The sequence below is a fragment of the Malurus melanocephalus genome, unplaced genomic scaffold (genome assembly GCF_030028575.1).
Source record: "Malurus melanocephalus ecotype Western Australia unplaced genomic scaffold, MMel_1.1 scaffold_654, whole genome shotgun sequence".
Lineage (NCBI taxonomy): Eukaryota > Metazoa > Chordata > Aves > Passeriformes > Maluridae > Malurus > Malurus melanocephalus.
The window spans coordinates 256445-271707 of record NW_026623886.1 but is presented as its reverse complement, the minus strand read 5'-3'; the positions used below and the strand labels follow the sequence as shown (position 1 = coordinate 271707).

The 15263-nt window shown below is 42.2% G+C and overlaps 1 protein-coding gene across 10 annotated transcripts in view; it reads right to left on the bottom strand.

Annotated features, from left to right (window-relative positions):
* Positions 1–175: 175 nt before the first annotated feature.
* TBC1D24 (TBC1 domain family member 24) overlaps positions 176–15263 on the bottom strand; it is a 32097-nt gene continuing 17009 nt past the window's right edge. For all 10 annotated transcript variants that reach the window (XM_057383692.1, XM_057383702.1, XM_057383694.1 and 7 more), the window contains 5 exons: positions 10734–10892; positions 9726–9789; positions 7736–7831; positions 5765–5999; positions 176–4107 (listed from right to left, as the gene is read on the bottom strand). In XM_057383692.1, coding sequence (XP_057239675.1) covers positions 3953–4107; positions 5765–5999; positions 7736–7831; positions 9726–9789; positions 10734–10892 — 709 coding nt within the window. In that variant the 3' untranslated portion in view covers positions 176–3952. The remainder of the gene's footprint in view (positions 4108–5764; positions 6000–7735; positions 7832–9725; positions 9790–10733; positions 10893–15263) is intronic.

Here is a 15263-nt window from a genome sequence, read left to right as displayed (position 1 = left end):
CCTAGTGGAAGTTTTGTGAGATCTGAAATTATAAGGACCCATATAACCACCTCACCACAATGAGAGTTCTGTCAAAGAACACATGCTCCAAGGTTTCTCTCAGTTACAGGGTGTCTTTTGCTAAGAGTGCTACAGGAAGGGAAAGACTGGAACAAAGGACAAAGCCAGCAGCCTCCACAGTCAAAATACCTTTAATGCAATTCAAGATTCTGCAGTGACAAAAATACCATTGATGTAGGGCTGCAATTCCAAGTTAGGGTAGAAAACCAATTCAGCAGCACACCACCACTAATCTGAAGAAAACATCACCCCAAACAGTACACACACAATCAACCCAACTATGAATAGTCTGAAATTCATGACAGAGAGCTGCACAACAGCCAGGTGCCCACGCCTCGGCTATACCCAGCAGCCTGGCTCAGTGTCACTCGCAGGAGCTGAGCCCTCACAGTGCCATTGCTGTGTGYAGTTCAGCTCCTGGCTGTGGCATCGGTGTCCCTATGGGCAGAGATCACACCCCACCAAAAATGAGGATGAATTTCCAAAGACAAAGTACATAATTTCAATGTGCACACAGGAAGAGCAGTTGATGGATCTGCATTTACCACCCTTCCRTGAGTCACCACAGATCTCTATTGGCATGGTTTAACTCTTCAAAGAACAGCACTGGCCCCCACTCCATTTTGACTTCAGATACATCACCAGAGAGGAAATGTGAGTTTTTCTCTTCCCTTTGCTAATTTGCCTCTATTAACRTGAGGTTGATTAACGTGCTTCATCAGAAAAGGGAGCATGCCAAAGTGCAGGAGCTGGAGGAAAGACAGCTCAGGTGAAGTGAAGTCTATCCAGCTTGGACACAGCTGGATACAGTTCCTGTGGCTTGCAAACAGCTTGGATGCCATTTACAGTCATGTTTCTGATGTCAGGAGTTTTTAATCTTTTCTGCTTTCAAGGAACATGACAAAGCAGAAAGCAGCTTCTCAGGAAAGCACAGACRCTCTCTCAGAACGGTGGTGGCTGAYGCCCAGCCCGCAGCTGCTGCAGCTCCCAGCCCARGGCCCTTCCTGTGACTCTGGCACTCTGTCATTGCAGCCAACAGGACCGCAGCGACTACAGCCCACTTCAACAGTTGTTCAGAGCTGCAAGTAACAACTGACTAAAGCACTTCACCGCTGGAGTACTTGACACAACTCCACTTTCTGATAAGGTGCCCATTATAGTCATTGTCTTCAAAAGCAACCTGAGGCCTCCACCTCCAAAGCTTTGCATGACACAAAGGGTTTGAACTTCGATATACAGCAACGAYCATTAACTACAAACAGGAAAAATGCCTCTACTGCTAGAAAGAAGATCAAGTCACAACACTGTTCTTCTAAGGTGTCTCACAGCTACAATGGGAATGATGGATGAGGATTTGCACATGACAAGAAATATCCATTTTTACTGAACACAAGGATTGTGTGAAGTTGCTGCAGCACTGTGGAACTGCTCTCCCTGGATTACTAGAGCCCAAASCACACAGACCAGTCCCACAGGGTGGCTATGGCAGGGCAGTGCTTCATCAAGCCAAACCACCCCCGTCCCTGGTGTCCACTACTGGTCCTTGGATTCTCACACTGATACCCTATGATGAGTTTCTCAGCAACCAGGAGTTATTTCTGATTCCAAACACCCAAATCACTGTGCCCTATGAAGAGAGCAGGGGAAGGAACATGTTTCCAAGGAATGTTTCTTAGATATGGCTTAAGACAAGGTATTGCCATAGCTGCATCTGGCAGGCATTGGAGCAAGGAAGTCCCATCACACTGGCAGGTGCAACAAAGTTTTTGCAGATAAAACTTATACATTTRGAGTAGAATATTACACTCTTACAAATCCTACCAACAGACAGYTCCAGAGAATTTCTGACAAGCTGGAAATTAATGCTATTGTGTTTTTGAGTTGCTTTTTTTCCCCAAGGGCACCTCCTCAGACAAGCTCAAAAGAGGAGATGCAAAAAAATTGAAATCCCACCTACTCCTACTCTAAGGAGACAGTGGTACACTTTTGTCTGAGGAAGCCTGTGGGATATCTGCAAGRGCAAAGTGACACAGGTAACTTGGAAAAATAGAAGGCAGCATCAGTCAGTGTTTGCAAAAAGCCAGATACGACTGAGTTYTTCCACATCTATCAGTATAACTGAATTCTCTCTCACAGGTCAATCAAGCTTATGGTAAAGCTGTGAAAAGACAAGTGGACAGAACTCAGTGGGAAGGAGAAAGGAAGGCCCAGTGCTGACTCTCATACAGGGTGAGAGAATCCAGTCGCAAACACAAATGGTGCAAAAGACATCTTAAGCTGCTCTGCTAGCAGGCTAATACTTCAAAGAGTTATTTTGACAAATATTTAAAATGGCACCTTAAGCAGCAAATCTCATTTTGCCAAGTTTGTTCGCATACTCCACAAGAGGCAACTCTTTACCAAGCCATGAGGTACTGTCGCTGCTGGCAAGCTGGACAAGCCAACATGACAAAACCTCACCTCTGACCTCTGAATATCAATGTRACCCTGTCCAGCCTAGCTTTTAACWTTATTAATTTTAAATYTTTCATTTTAATGAACTTCAAGTTTAAGTAGCAATAACATTTAAGTAGCAATCCCATTCTACAGAATGTTTTAGATTGAATTGTTCAGAAAAACTAGTGAGTTATTCACTAAAGCTTTGAGGTTGTATACTCTGAACTACTCATTGAGGTTTATACGTTTGTCTTCATGTTGGAGAAGTTCCACAAGAGATAGCTGAATTTTTGGATAAAGTCACTGGGGAATTGCCTTCTGACATCACATGCTACAGGGCATGTCTGCAGACAAGGYAGCAATGCTCAGGAATGAGCAAAGCCTCTTTGCATCACCCAAACCCAACGAGAACATACTGGAAAAAAAAACTCTTACCTTCTCACGAGGGAGCAATTGCATCAAGGGGAAGACATGATCTGGGGAAACTGAGTGTTGCCTCCAGTTCTCCTGGGAAATTTGYTCACTCCCAGATTTCCCTCCTGCCTTCCTTCCTTCACTTGTGGGGAGAGCATTAAGCTCCTGTTGTCACTGTGTCTAATTCCCCAAACACACAGGGATATCAGTACAGTTATTTTCAGAGTTAAAGCTTCATTTCAGCTCTCAGGAAAGATGAGGAAAGGAATRTATCTGTGCACTGCAGATACACTCTGGCTTTCATCTGCCTGATACAGGAGTCACTCTGAAGTCATCATACTGATATGGAATAGGGATGTAAACAAAATCAAGCCTTGGACATAGGCATCCAGGCTGGATGGCAGTTTCTCAGAGGCAGACTGCTCAAACATATGCAACYGCAATGAGTCAAGTGTTCTGGTACAAGAAGATCAGTAATCATGGTTCTGGTGTGAATGAAGAGCTTTGTAACTTAGTGGTACTGATTTGTCTGCACAAAGTCTGCTCATAGAAAGGCAATGATTTTATGAATTACTGTTCTACAACAAATCTGAGGTCACCAGTGTTCCCTTGTGAGCAGACATTTGATATTTCTGGCTCAGGCCAGGTACTGGTGCCAGTGGCTCAGAGCTCTGCAGCACAGCTCAGCCAGGGCTGTGCCTCTGAGGAACTGCAGACACCAAACCTATCCCATGATTTGGACCTGTATCCCTCTAGCATGGGACTGAATTCATCACATTTTCATTTTTACCATTTTTCATTATTCCCTGAATACAGATCTCTAGAGGTAAAGAGACAAGGAGTTAAGCAGATAACATTACTTCATCTTGACCTATCTTAAATAAAATAGGAGTAAACAACTAGGCCTGCATCCAAGTGCACCACTTAGGAATGACTCACAGCATTGAGCCTAGCAGAAAGGATGTTCTAACATGGCTCCTGCACTGGAATTTGCCTTGGGAATCCTCAGAACTGAAAAACGAATTGATTAATAATAGTCACATCAACCATTCATGGTGTCCCTGAAGCCCCACACCTCCAGGATGGAGATCTGGAAGCTTTCAGAGCACAGTGGCTGGTTATTGAAAGTGTTGCAGTGGCTGGTTCTCCCATGGTTCAGATCTGCATCGAGGTACAGAGCCTGGCCATCACCACCTCCTGGGAAGAGACAAAGATAGGGTGAGGATGTCTCTGCATTTCTTAGCATGGGAAACAGCTATACAAAACCAAAATAAAAGAAAGACTTTAGTGCTTTTCCCATGGGAACAACTGGAAGCCTCAGTAATGTCTGCATGCTGTCTTCAGGTATTAACAGCATTTAATCAAATGTATAGGTTTTGAATGATAATATCAGAACTGGATGCTTTCTTTTAATAATAATTAAGAAAAGTAATGCAACTCAGTAAGAACAAAAACTACCTGTGTTTAAGATTTGTTTTTCAGTGTTGGAGGATACTGGAAGCTACAATTGCAAATTTTCCCTCCAGTAAAGGAAAACCAAATAATTCTGTTAGCAGTCAAAAATCAAGCTGAGAAAACAAGATCAGTAACAGCACTGGCTTGATCTTCTAAATCACTATAAAATACCTAAGAGTTAAAAGCATTTTGGTTATTTGTGGTCTGTGTCAAGGTTCACAGAGCTTCCAGTCAGAAAATGTAGAGAAGTGAAATAAAGATAGACAGAAATGTGTTAGAAGAACAAAAAGGGAGATTCCCTATTGATTATTGGGCAACCATCAAAGAACAGTTACTAAAGCCACCTGAAGAATCAAAAGGGTGGGAATTCTGGTCCACAGCTGGAGCTGTGTACAACATTCACTTCTATGTATCTACTACCCAAACTTGTATCTCTCTTATTATCACCCATAGTGAAGGACATGATAAATACAAGCGACTCCCTTACATAAGGCTGATAGGAAGAGCTGGTGGGACACATCACACTCTACACCTCCCTGACAGGAGGGTGGAACCAGGTGGGGGTCAGGCTTTGCTCCCAGGGAACAAGTGACAGAACAAGAGGAAAATACCTCAATCACCAGGGAAGATTTAGGTTGGATATTGGGAATATTTCTGCACTGAAAGCATGGTCAGGCATTGGAACAGGCTGTCCAGGGCAGTGGCAGAGTCACCATCCCTGGAAATGTAGATGTTGCAGTTGGGGACATGGTTTAGTGGCGGCCTTGGCAATGCTGGGAGAATGGTTGGAATTGATCATCCTAGAGGGCTTTTCCAACCTAAACAATTCCATGATTCTATGATTAGAGCACATGATACTAAGTGGGAAATCAGCCAACACTTGACATTACAGGGGAAATTGTAATTTTGCAAGGCCAGTTGCACTCCTAACAAGTGTCAAGTTAAGATTTTTGGGAAAATAACAACTATGAGTTCAGATCTGTTCCTTGTAAACCCCATTTAGGTTACAACTTTACTAAGCAGACTTTTGCCAAAGGCACCAGCAACAGAGATCCAGTAAAGTTCCTGGAGAATTTACATTTTTTATAGTCTGCTCAGTGTTTCAAAAGCCTTGATGCAAAGTAAGTTCCTTTTTGAGAACTACTTCTCCTTGTGAATAAGGCACTATGAAGGAATGGCTGTGCTTAAAGCCATGAGTTCCTCTTTTGCCTAAAATGCTTGTGTGCAGGTTTTCCCACAGAAAATTTTTGTTGGGAAATGATGTCAGGTTTTGGGCAATTTTATCTCTCCCCGTAGTGATCCTGAAATAGATAAAAAGGTCAGGTGTATTTACCAAATATCTAACGTGGACAGGAAGAGCCGGGGTAGGATCTGCGCTCGAATTCTCACACTGACTCACCTACAATGATGCACTCACTGCTGCCAGCCATGAACATGGAGGCTGTTTTGGAAGGCAAGTTGAAGTGCCGAGCTGCTAAGAAGGGAGAAAGGCGATCTGAGGGGTCTGAGGGGATGCTGCTGGAGGAGAGGGTGCTGGAAGCTGGTGCCGCATGATTTTCTGTCTCTGATCCAGTCGAGGCCAGTTCTGGGTGTTTTATGACCACCCACTCGTAGCGTTCCACTTCTGGCTGCAGCTGCAGAGGCAGAACAGGGCAGAACTGATGTTAGTGCACATACACTACACAGAACTCTGCTCAGAGAAGAACATTCCAGCCCCTCAGTCTCCACCTGCACAGCCAGCAGTAAAAATTGGGTCAACCTGTCTTTTAGGCCAGATGTTATGTTCTTTATTCCTTTGGTTTTTAGGTGGTTGAAGAAATGATGCAGTCATTTCCGAGTTACCTTATTACATCTCACATCTTTACTTCATCTCTCTTTACAACTGCACAAAAGGAGGGTGGAGCCAGTTGGGGGTGTGCTCTGGTCTAAGTTAACTAGAGATAAACAACAGCAAACAGCCTCAAGTTGTGCCTGGGAAGGTTTAGATTGGATATTGTGAAAATTTCTGCACTGAAACTGTTGTCAGGCACTGGCTGCCCAGGAAGTGGTCAGAGTCACCTGCCATCTGTGTTCATTTTGCACGGCCTGGCTCTTGGTAGTGGGGGAGGCCACAGAGGTGGCTTCTGTGAGAAGCTACTGGAAGCTTTCATCACGTCCAGCAGAACCAATCCCTGATGTTCTGAAGATTAAGGAATACATTGCTGGCCAAGGCTGGGCCAGTTAGAGATAGTGGTAACACCTATGTGATAACAAAGGAGGGTGAGGAGCTGCTCCAGGCGCTGGAGCTGAGATTCCTCTGCTGGCCATGGCAATGACCATGGTGAAGAACCTGTGCCCCTGCAGCCCTCAGGGATCCACTGTGGATGCAGAGATCCACCCACAGCCCATGGAGGACTCCCTGCTGGAGCGGGTGGATGCCTGGAGCAGGCTGTGACCCTGTGGGAGAACCATGGAGAGAGAGGCCCTGCTTCCAGGCTGGAGCAGCCTGTCCTTGGAGGACTGCACCCTATGGACGAGTGACCCACGCTGCAGCAGTCTGGGGAGGACTGCACCCTATGGACGAGTGACCCACGCTGCAGCAGTTTGGGGAGGACTGCTGCTCATGAGATGGAGCCACATTGGAGAAGCTCATGGAGAACTGTCTCCCATGGGAGGGACCCCATGGTGCAGCAGGGTGATGACTCCTCTCCCTATGCAGTGAGAGATCACGGTTGATAAACTGACCAAATTTCCCACTCTCTGTCTCCCTGCACTACCAGTGGGAAGGAGGGAGGGGATGGGGGATAAAAGGTGTTTTTAAGGGCTTATTTTACTTCTAATTTTCCTGCTCTGATCTTGTTAGTAATAAATTCACTTTATATCACTAAGTTGAGCCTATTTTGCTGTTGCAGTGTTTTTTCCTGGTTCTTATCTCAAGTCATGAAGCCTTCATTAAATTTTCTCTCCTCTGCCCAACTGTAGCAGGGGACAGTTGAGTGAGAAGCTTTTGTGGGTGCCTGGCATTTGCCCAGCATCAAACTATAACACCATCCTTAGAGTGTTCAAAAAACATGTAGATGTGGCACTTGGGGACATAGTTTACTAGTGAACATGATGGTAGTGGTGGGTTGGTGATGGAATTTCATGATCTTAAAGGTCTTTTTCAGCCTTGATGATTCTATGATCTTTTAAGAAAATATTCTGTGCAAGGGAAGAAAAAGAGTCACCATAAAACTTAAAAGTAAAATTTTTCCTCCACAATGAAAGTTCAATAAACTTCATAAATGAAGACGGCATGTAATCCGGCCTCTTTGAGTGGGAGGGAGGTGATAGTTAACCAGTACACTAGTTCTGTCCTGCGACTGGGCAGCAACAACAAAATTTYACTCACCCTAAACACAAAGCACTCCCCAGTTCCAAAGAAACTCAGCTTGTTCCCTCCTCGCCGACGCTCGCTCCAGTCAGTTGACAGGTATGCCCCACAGACCTGGCACAGACAGCACCGTCAGGCTTCCCATTGAAGGAGGAAGTGTGTTAAACCCACTGTTACCAACATTTCAGAGGCTAAAACTGCAGGCTTTAGTTTAGTTTGAGTTTCAGTCTCTATGCTGGATTAAAGCAGCACAAGTATTAATATTTAAAGACAGATTTAAACTGCTTTAATCCACCAGTGGTTATCCGAAAATCCTAAAACTGTCATAAATCATTTCACATGTCTGATGCTTTAAGGGAGAAATTTTCTAACAGAACTCCAGGTACCAAAGCACAAATCACTGTACAGCCTGATTCCCACTCCCTCACTTTGGCACCCAAAGCAGCAGTGCTGTCCCGAGCTACAGTAGGAGCAGCTCTGCCTGAATATTTTGTGCCTGAATATTTTCTGGTCAAACAGTGGTCTTGGCTTCCTTACATTTCAAAGGGAAGGTTAAAGCCAAAGTAGCTAAGCCAAAGCTGAACTAGCTCAGACATTTAGAGCAGACAGTCAAACCACATGGGGGCCACTAGTCTCCAATAAAGAGAAACACCCTCCAAGGGCTGACCTGGTCTCTGCAGCCTTCTGTATTAGAATAATTTTTTGCTATCAGCAATACACACCCCTGCCATGTGCATACAGAGGAACAACGAAGCTCTAAGAGTGGGATGAAAGCATCCCAAGAACCCCCAGGAACCAGAAAAGCAATTCTGATTATACTGTTCTAAGGTACATTCTCTGTTTAGCTTCCATGAGCATTACAAGCAGAGGTCCTAGGATAAAATTACTGAAGACCAGATTTTTTTATATAGATAAATCTGTATTTAGATTTAAATCTAAATTTAGATTTAAATTTAGAATTAAATAATATTTTTCTACTTTTTTGTTTTGCTAATACATGCTTCCTTAGAAGAAACAAACCATCTTATAAAAACCAGCATCCCTTACAAAGCCAGACTTTTGACAGGCTCCAGGACAAGAAGCAAAATAATTATTCCCCCCTCTACCCTTTAGACCCCATGGGCATTCCATAAGCCACTGGCATCTCAATACAGGCCTGGATGGCCAGAAACAACCTGCAAAACGATGAAATGGCCTGGAGGGTGAGGGTTAAGTAGATGCAAATAATAGGAGAAATGGGCTTGTTCATGGCCAGCATCCTGCAGAGATACAGGCAGGAATAAAGCCCACAGACTGCAATAACAGATTAATGTTATATACAGAATATTGAGATGTCATGTACAGTGGCACAGACAACTAAGAACACTACAAGAAAGGACTTGTATGCCCTCCTGAGAAGGTTCTGGGAAGAGATTGTTTTATGTATTAATGTTTTAAACAAGCACATTGCTGTTTTCACATTATGCTGTCCAATATTGTCACACACAGCAGAGCAGTGATAAAGCACCTGGTGTGCACTCCTCCTCAGGTTCTCAGAGCTTCCTTGGCTTATTTTTGCCCAATCAAGAATGATTGGGAAGCTAAGGCTTTTGTGTTTTCACATTATGTAGTCCAACATTATTCATACCATTTAAATTCTGCTATTTCCTCTCCACATATTATTGACAAAATGAAAATATCTTCCATGACTCATAAGTTTAGCACAATTCCCACCCTGCCCCTCTGGTTCTGCAATTCAGAGTCTGTCCAAGGGCAGAATGAGCTACCCTAGTCCATCAACCCACACCACTTGCAAGAGCAAAAGTTGTCAACCAAGACCTAGTTTGTAAGGTCTACCCAAGAATGCATAGTCATATAACAAACAAATGAAAGAATATACAGCATGGATTGTTGAAAAAACAAAGCCAAACCTTCCTTATTAATTTTATTATAAACAGCTGTGTGTTTCAATACAGCATTACACACTGCCCAAACCCCAATTTAATCACTTGTCTTTCATCTCACTCACTTCTTTTGCTGTTGTCTTGATAAGGAGCAGAGTTGGYTCATGTCCCTCGCTGTGGGAATAGAACCTGAAGTGCAGAGCATGAAAAAGTGAGCACTCTACTGCCACCAACTGCTTTCCRCCCCAATGTCAGGCACTGCCTCCTCTTCCAACTGATACCATGGCAAAAAAAGCCATCTGAAGACTAAGAACATTCCTGCAAATACTTTATACAGCCCATGTAAATAACACAGCTGAGTGTAAATGGATAGCATCAAGCAGTTGTTCTCTACACAGTTCCATGTACAATTTATGTCTCTGCAGAATACCTAGAAGTTTAGCTGGATCAACTGCAGCATTTTACAGCATTTTAAATTAAAACAACCTAAAGGATTGTAAAACAGCCTAGAGGATAGATGGCCACGTGTCAAGGGCTTTAGCTTTCTTAAGGGCATTGATGCTACATTTAGGCATCAATGCATTCTCTTTGCTTGTGTTTGCTCTTCTTCATTAACACATGAGGCTGGGAAAGCAGATCACTCCCTGCCTCAGTGTCTCAACTGTTGATGGCAAAGTCATCACTAAAAGCTATGGTGTTACAGTCTTCTGTGCCCAGTGCAAGGACAACTCCTATCTATTTTATCCCACTTAAAAAATAAAACCAACAGATCAATACATAGAGTTTCCAGTTCTCTTCTTCCTTGGGTCAGTCTGAATGTAGTTATCTATAAAAAGTGCTTGCAGAGGAGGCACTGAGTCAAACTATTCAACCCCTTAAGAAACCAGACTCAGATCAGCAGAATCTGTGAACTGATCCAAGCTTGACTTTTCCAACTGATCTTGAACAGTCTAGAATGTTCTGGAATAGGAAATATCCCAGTTAAATGCTGTAGGCAACTGGAATTTGTCACATTTTTATCCCATCACCAATCATGCTCTTCAGATCAAGTTCTGACTAAGCATGGACTTTTTGTCAATCCAGCTGCTGCTTCSTGCCCTGCCATAGAGAAGAGAGAGGAAAGTTTTCCTTACCTGCTCAGACTACAGCCATGTTCCAAGGTGGTGAAAAGCAGGAGAGGCTGGCACAGTGCAAATCGCTCTGGGATCCACGACCAGATATCCCGCATCTCCTTCACGCTGACAATTTCTGACTTGAAGTTCTCAGCATGAACTGCCAAGTGCACATTCTGCCTGAGAAATACAACACAAAACACTGAGAAGCAATAATTTAACAAGTTTTGGATTACTGGACTGGAACATGAGAAGACAACTGAACACTAACAGACTCCAGTAAATAAGTTATTGGTCAAAGCTCCAGCCCAAGCGATTAGAAGGCCGTGACCTAGTGAAGATAATAAACAACTGCAATTTAACGTAATCCTCGGAGGCAGAGATCTGGCTTGACTGAAATACCTGTTCCTCTGTATAGGAGCTGAGACCTGCACCTTTACACACAGAGGACACAACACTGAACCACTAAAAATGGCCATGGCCTTCAGTAACAAAAATTATATTTACTGTTTGTGACTGTCTCACTGGCACTTGTACTTAAGCACAGAGAAAAAAAAGGGCCAGGATCTGAGCGGAAGGGGTTGTATTTTCTCCACCTCTGAGGTCCTGCCTGTATCATGGGATTAGGGAATTCCTAAAACCCTCATAAACTTTAGAGGAATCAGTATTACCAGAGTAAGTAATTCTAATCCAAGGCAAATACTTGAAGCTATTGAAAAGTTCCACCTCCTGGAAACATGTCGTTATCAATGAGCACCTCATTAAGAGATGACCACCTCATTGAGATCATGGTTATAGGCCGAGCCTGAGAATATTAAGGAATGCTAGACACTGACACTGGGAAGGAAATCTCTGTACCACCCAGAGGGGTCTGATACAGTTACAAGAATTGAATCATAGATATTAAACACTTGAAGGTAACAATCATCACCATCTCAAACTTCATTTCTCCAATTAAACAGAGCCTGGGAATTAAACCAGTGTTATTTGCTTCCATGATCTATGTTAAATGCTTAAAACGCAATGGTGACAGCCAAGGACACAGAACTTACACAAGTCACTGAATTACTGGGCAGCCAGGTGTTAAATAAAGCTTTATCACTTTGCTCTGCATGAAAGGGTTTGGGTGCAAGTACGTGACTATTTCTGATGGGTTTTTTTTGTACAATTAGACATTTCTTTCCTCTCAGTTTCATGATCATGAAGGGGCCCTCAATACTGTACATCTGCATGGATCTGGATAGCTTAGCTCACTCCCCAAAACACACAATATATATATGTATTTTATTTTTTATGCTTGTAATACCAAGAAATCAGCGGCATTTGCACTGTTCTTCAGAGCAGTGCTTGCTTGGAGACATTGGGAACAGTTTTCTGGAATTCACTGTAGTTGTCTTAGGGTCAGCATTTCAAATGAAGTGACTCCTCAGTCACTTAAAAAAATTACTGAAATTACTGCTTCTTTTAGCCAAATGAATCAAATCACTCTTTGCATTGCTACCTTGCAACATTTAATGCCAAGAAATTCTGTAGGCACCTATTTAAGCCAGCTGAAACTATCTACTATCTTTACAGTGATACTTTAAAAGTAAGTCTTTAAAACCTTACAGTATCACTGACCAGGGACATTATTTGTAGTTTTAAACACAGCAAAGTGAGTATGTTTTAGTAGTTTTAAACACTGAAGCAAAGTATGAGCCAAGCCTTGAACCCATATCTCCAGAATCTTACTTTAGGTCTCACCCTCTATGTCCTGTCAGGTCTGCAGCTAAAACTGGTGGCACTATGGAACAGCACTGAGAGACAAAGCCTTGGTTTCAGTTCAGCAGAAATTAAGATTCGCAACCCCCCTCCCCCCCCATTTAAGGAATTAAAAAGTATTCAAGTATAAAAAAAAAGTAAAAGTCAACTGCTTATTAGAATGAATTTCCAGTGGAAAAGCAATGATGACAAATAGGCTAGGAGCTAATAAATACCAAAACAGGTTTAAACTTATACCTCAAGCAAGCCTCAGAATTATTTGTATACCTGGTCTGTACATTTTCACACTTCTGTGAGCTGTTTGGGTAACCAAACTTCAGTTCTTTATTCTAAAATGCTCTCACACTCATGGTATCTTTGCTTTTGCCTTTGTTCCTTTTTCTGGCTACTCAGAATTGCTGATTTAAAGACTTTCCTACCAAACCCCACTCAAAGCCTGTGCCTGTGCTCAGCAGCATTCTGAACACATCCCTTTCAATACCCTGTGTCTTCCCACAACTCTCCCATGTATGAAGAATCACCTTTTCAGAGAGACCTTTCCAATATACTAGAAAGCATTTACCACCGTATTGMCATTTAAAACTACTAGGCATACAATTCCTGCCCTTTGGATATCACGGTAAATCATTTTACATTTAATGTCACCATCTAGCTAAACCAAAGGACATGGACAAAGGATGTGCAACACAATAACCTATTATTTCCCAATAACAAATCACAGTTGCAGGTATTTGAAAATGAAACCTGACCCTGTGTTGAGAAGTGTCCACACACAGCCTGTGTCTATCAAACCAAACTCCATGCTGCTGAGCAAAAATGAAACTTCTTTTGGGAGTGCTAGAAAATTGCAACTATTTACAACTATCTAACCTGTATTAATTCTCTTTTTTCGACAGCATTTATCTAATGACACTGAAAATCATCTCCTTCAGTCTGGCAGCTGCTTTACAAAGTAGTAAATGAGTGAAAATAAACAGAACACAAGTGGGCTAAGAAAAACTCCAAATGTTTTGGTTTATATTTATTGAGGAAAATTAAGTTTAGCCTTTACCACTGCACTCCTTTCAGGGTTATCTATAAAAACACTGCAGCTTGAGAGAACAGTGAATTTGGACAGCTTTAAAGTCTACCACTAGAACGGAACAAATCTGGAAGATTTTACTCTGCATTAGTGTTTTCCTCAGTTATTGGGATCAGAATGACAACTTTTTCTTGATTGCTGATGCTGGTAAGACTTGTTCAACTGATTTTATTTCAAAGGAAGTAGATTTGAAAACCACTACAATTAATGTTTACTAAAGCAGCATTTGTTAATTTCATAGGAATGCTGTTTTTCCAGCTACATCATTAATGCAATGTGCTGCACAGACCTCAAAGTTCCCAAAGGTAAAGCCAAGGTTAAGGACGTGCAGTAGCAGCTGTCACAGTGTGTCCTGTACTATTCAACAAATAACACTAATAACCTAACTCCAAAGGTTACTCACTGAATTTCATCTTCCTACTGTATTCTGGCTTGGGTCAAATCTTAGAGGAGCTGCATTACCTTTAAAATCCATTATAATTTCAGTGAGGGCATAATTGTAGAAGGAGATTTCTTTTTTTTTTTTTAGTTAAAAACAGCAATATAAGTAATTTGTGGTATATAAAACTGAAACCTGCATCAAGATCAGTGTCAAGAGACACCCTGCATCTCCCCAAGTTTCCTCAAATCCAGTCTGTTTCCTAGTATAAATCAAGGCTTTCTGCTGCTTTCAGAACAACCTAACTGCACTAAATAATACATAGATGCTGAAGATTCACTTGACTGGAGTTAACAGTCTGCTGATTTACTAGAGGTAAAATCCTCAGCACAGAAGCTATGGCATGAAATATGCTTTGATAAGTCTCTTCTGCTGTTCTTTCAAACACAAAAACATGAGGAAGTTAATTCCAACTTGGATTTTATAGATTAGTACAAATGTTAGTATGCATCACTCACTAAAGTTAACTCAGGGCAACTGCAGCAAGTCCAGAGGATTTTCAAAGGCATGAATTTAAACCCAAACATCTGTGGTATTTAATACAGGGCAGCTCTCCTCTTTCCAAGTTCTCTGCTTATCAGGTATCACAATCCATTCACTGGGTTTTGTTCTTTAAGATTTACTTTTCAGGCCAAGACTTGATGAATGACTTCATTAACCATTAATGCTCTACGGCTGAATAACTGACCTTGACACAGAAAAAGAGTCTTGTCTTCTCGACTCTAAAAAACCCCAACCTACTTAAAAATAAATATACAAATAAATATAATCTACAGTGAATAGAGACAGATCACTTTTAGGAGTGTGCTAAATTTGGGTCAGTCCAAAATCTTTCCAGTTAACCACAGAAAGCTTCCAAAGAAGATAAAAAGCTGACTATGTTTCACATCTAATGCAACAGCATATACCCAGGTTAGGAAGTGGGATGATATCAAACAGCTCTTCTGAGCTGTTACTTGTGATGTTCTCAAAAAAATGTAACACTTTTTCTTCCAATGCAAAAACGATTATTATTATAATGGCCCTTTAAAGCCATAACCATGATGCCACCATGTACAGTRCTCTTACCCACTCTGGAAAACACAGATGTATTGCTGTCTGCAGTTCTGTGCTGACTCCTTGGCCTACAATCCCTTCTCTTACAGCTTTGCAGGTGTTATGAACTAACTTTGAAGGAGGCTATTCAGGAGATGTGGCAGAGCAATTGGGGGCTATGACTGCTGCCCTGTTTCTTCCGTCACAACTTTAGCAATACATGACAGCCTTGGGG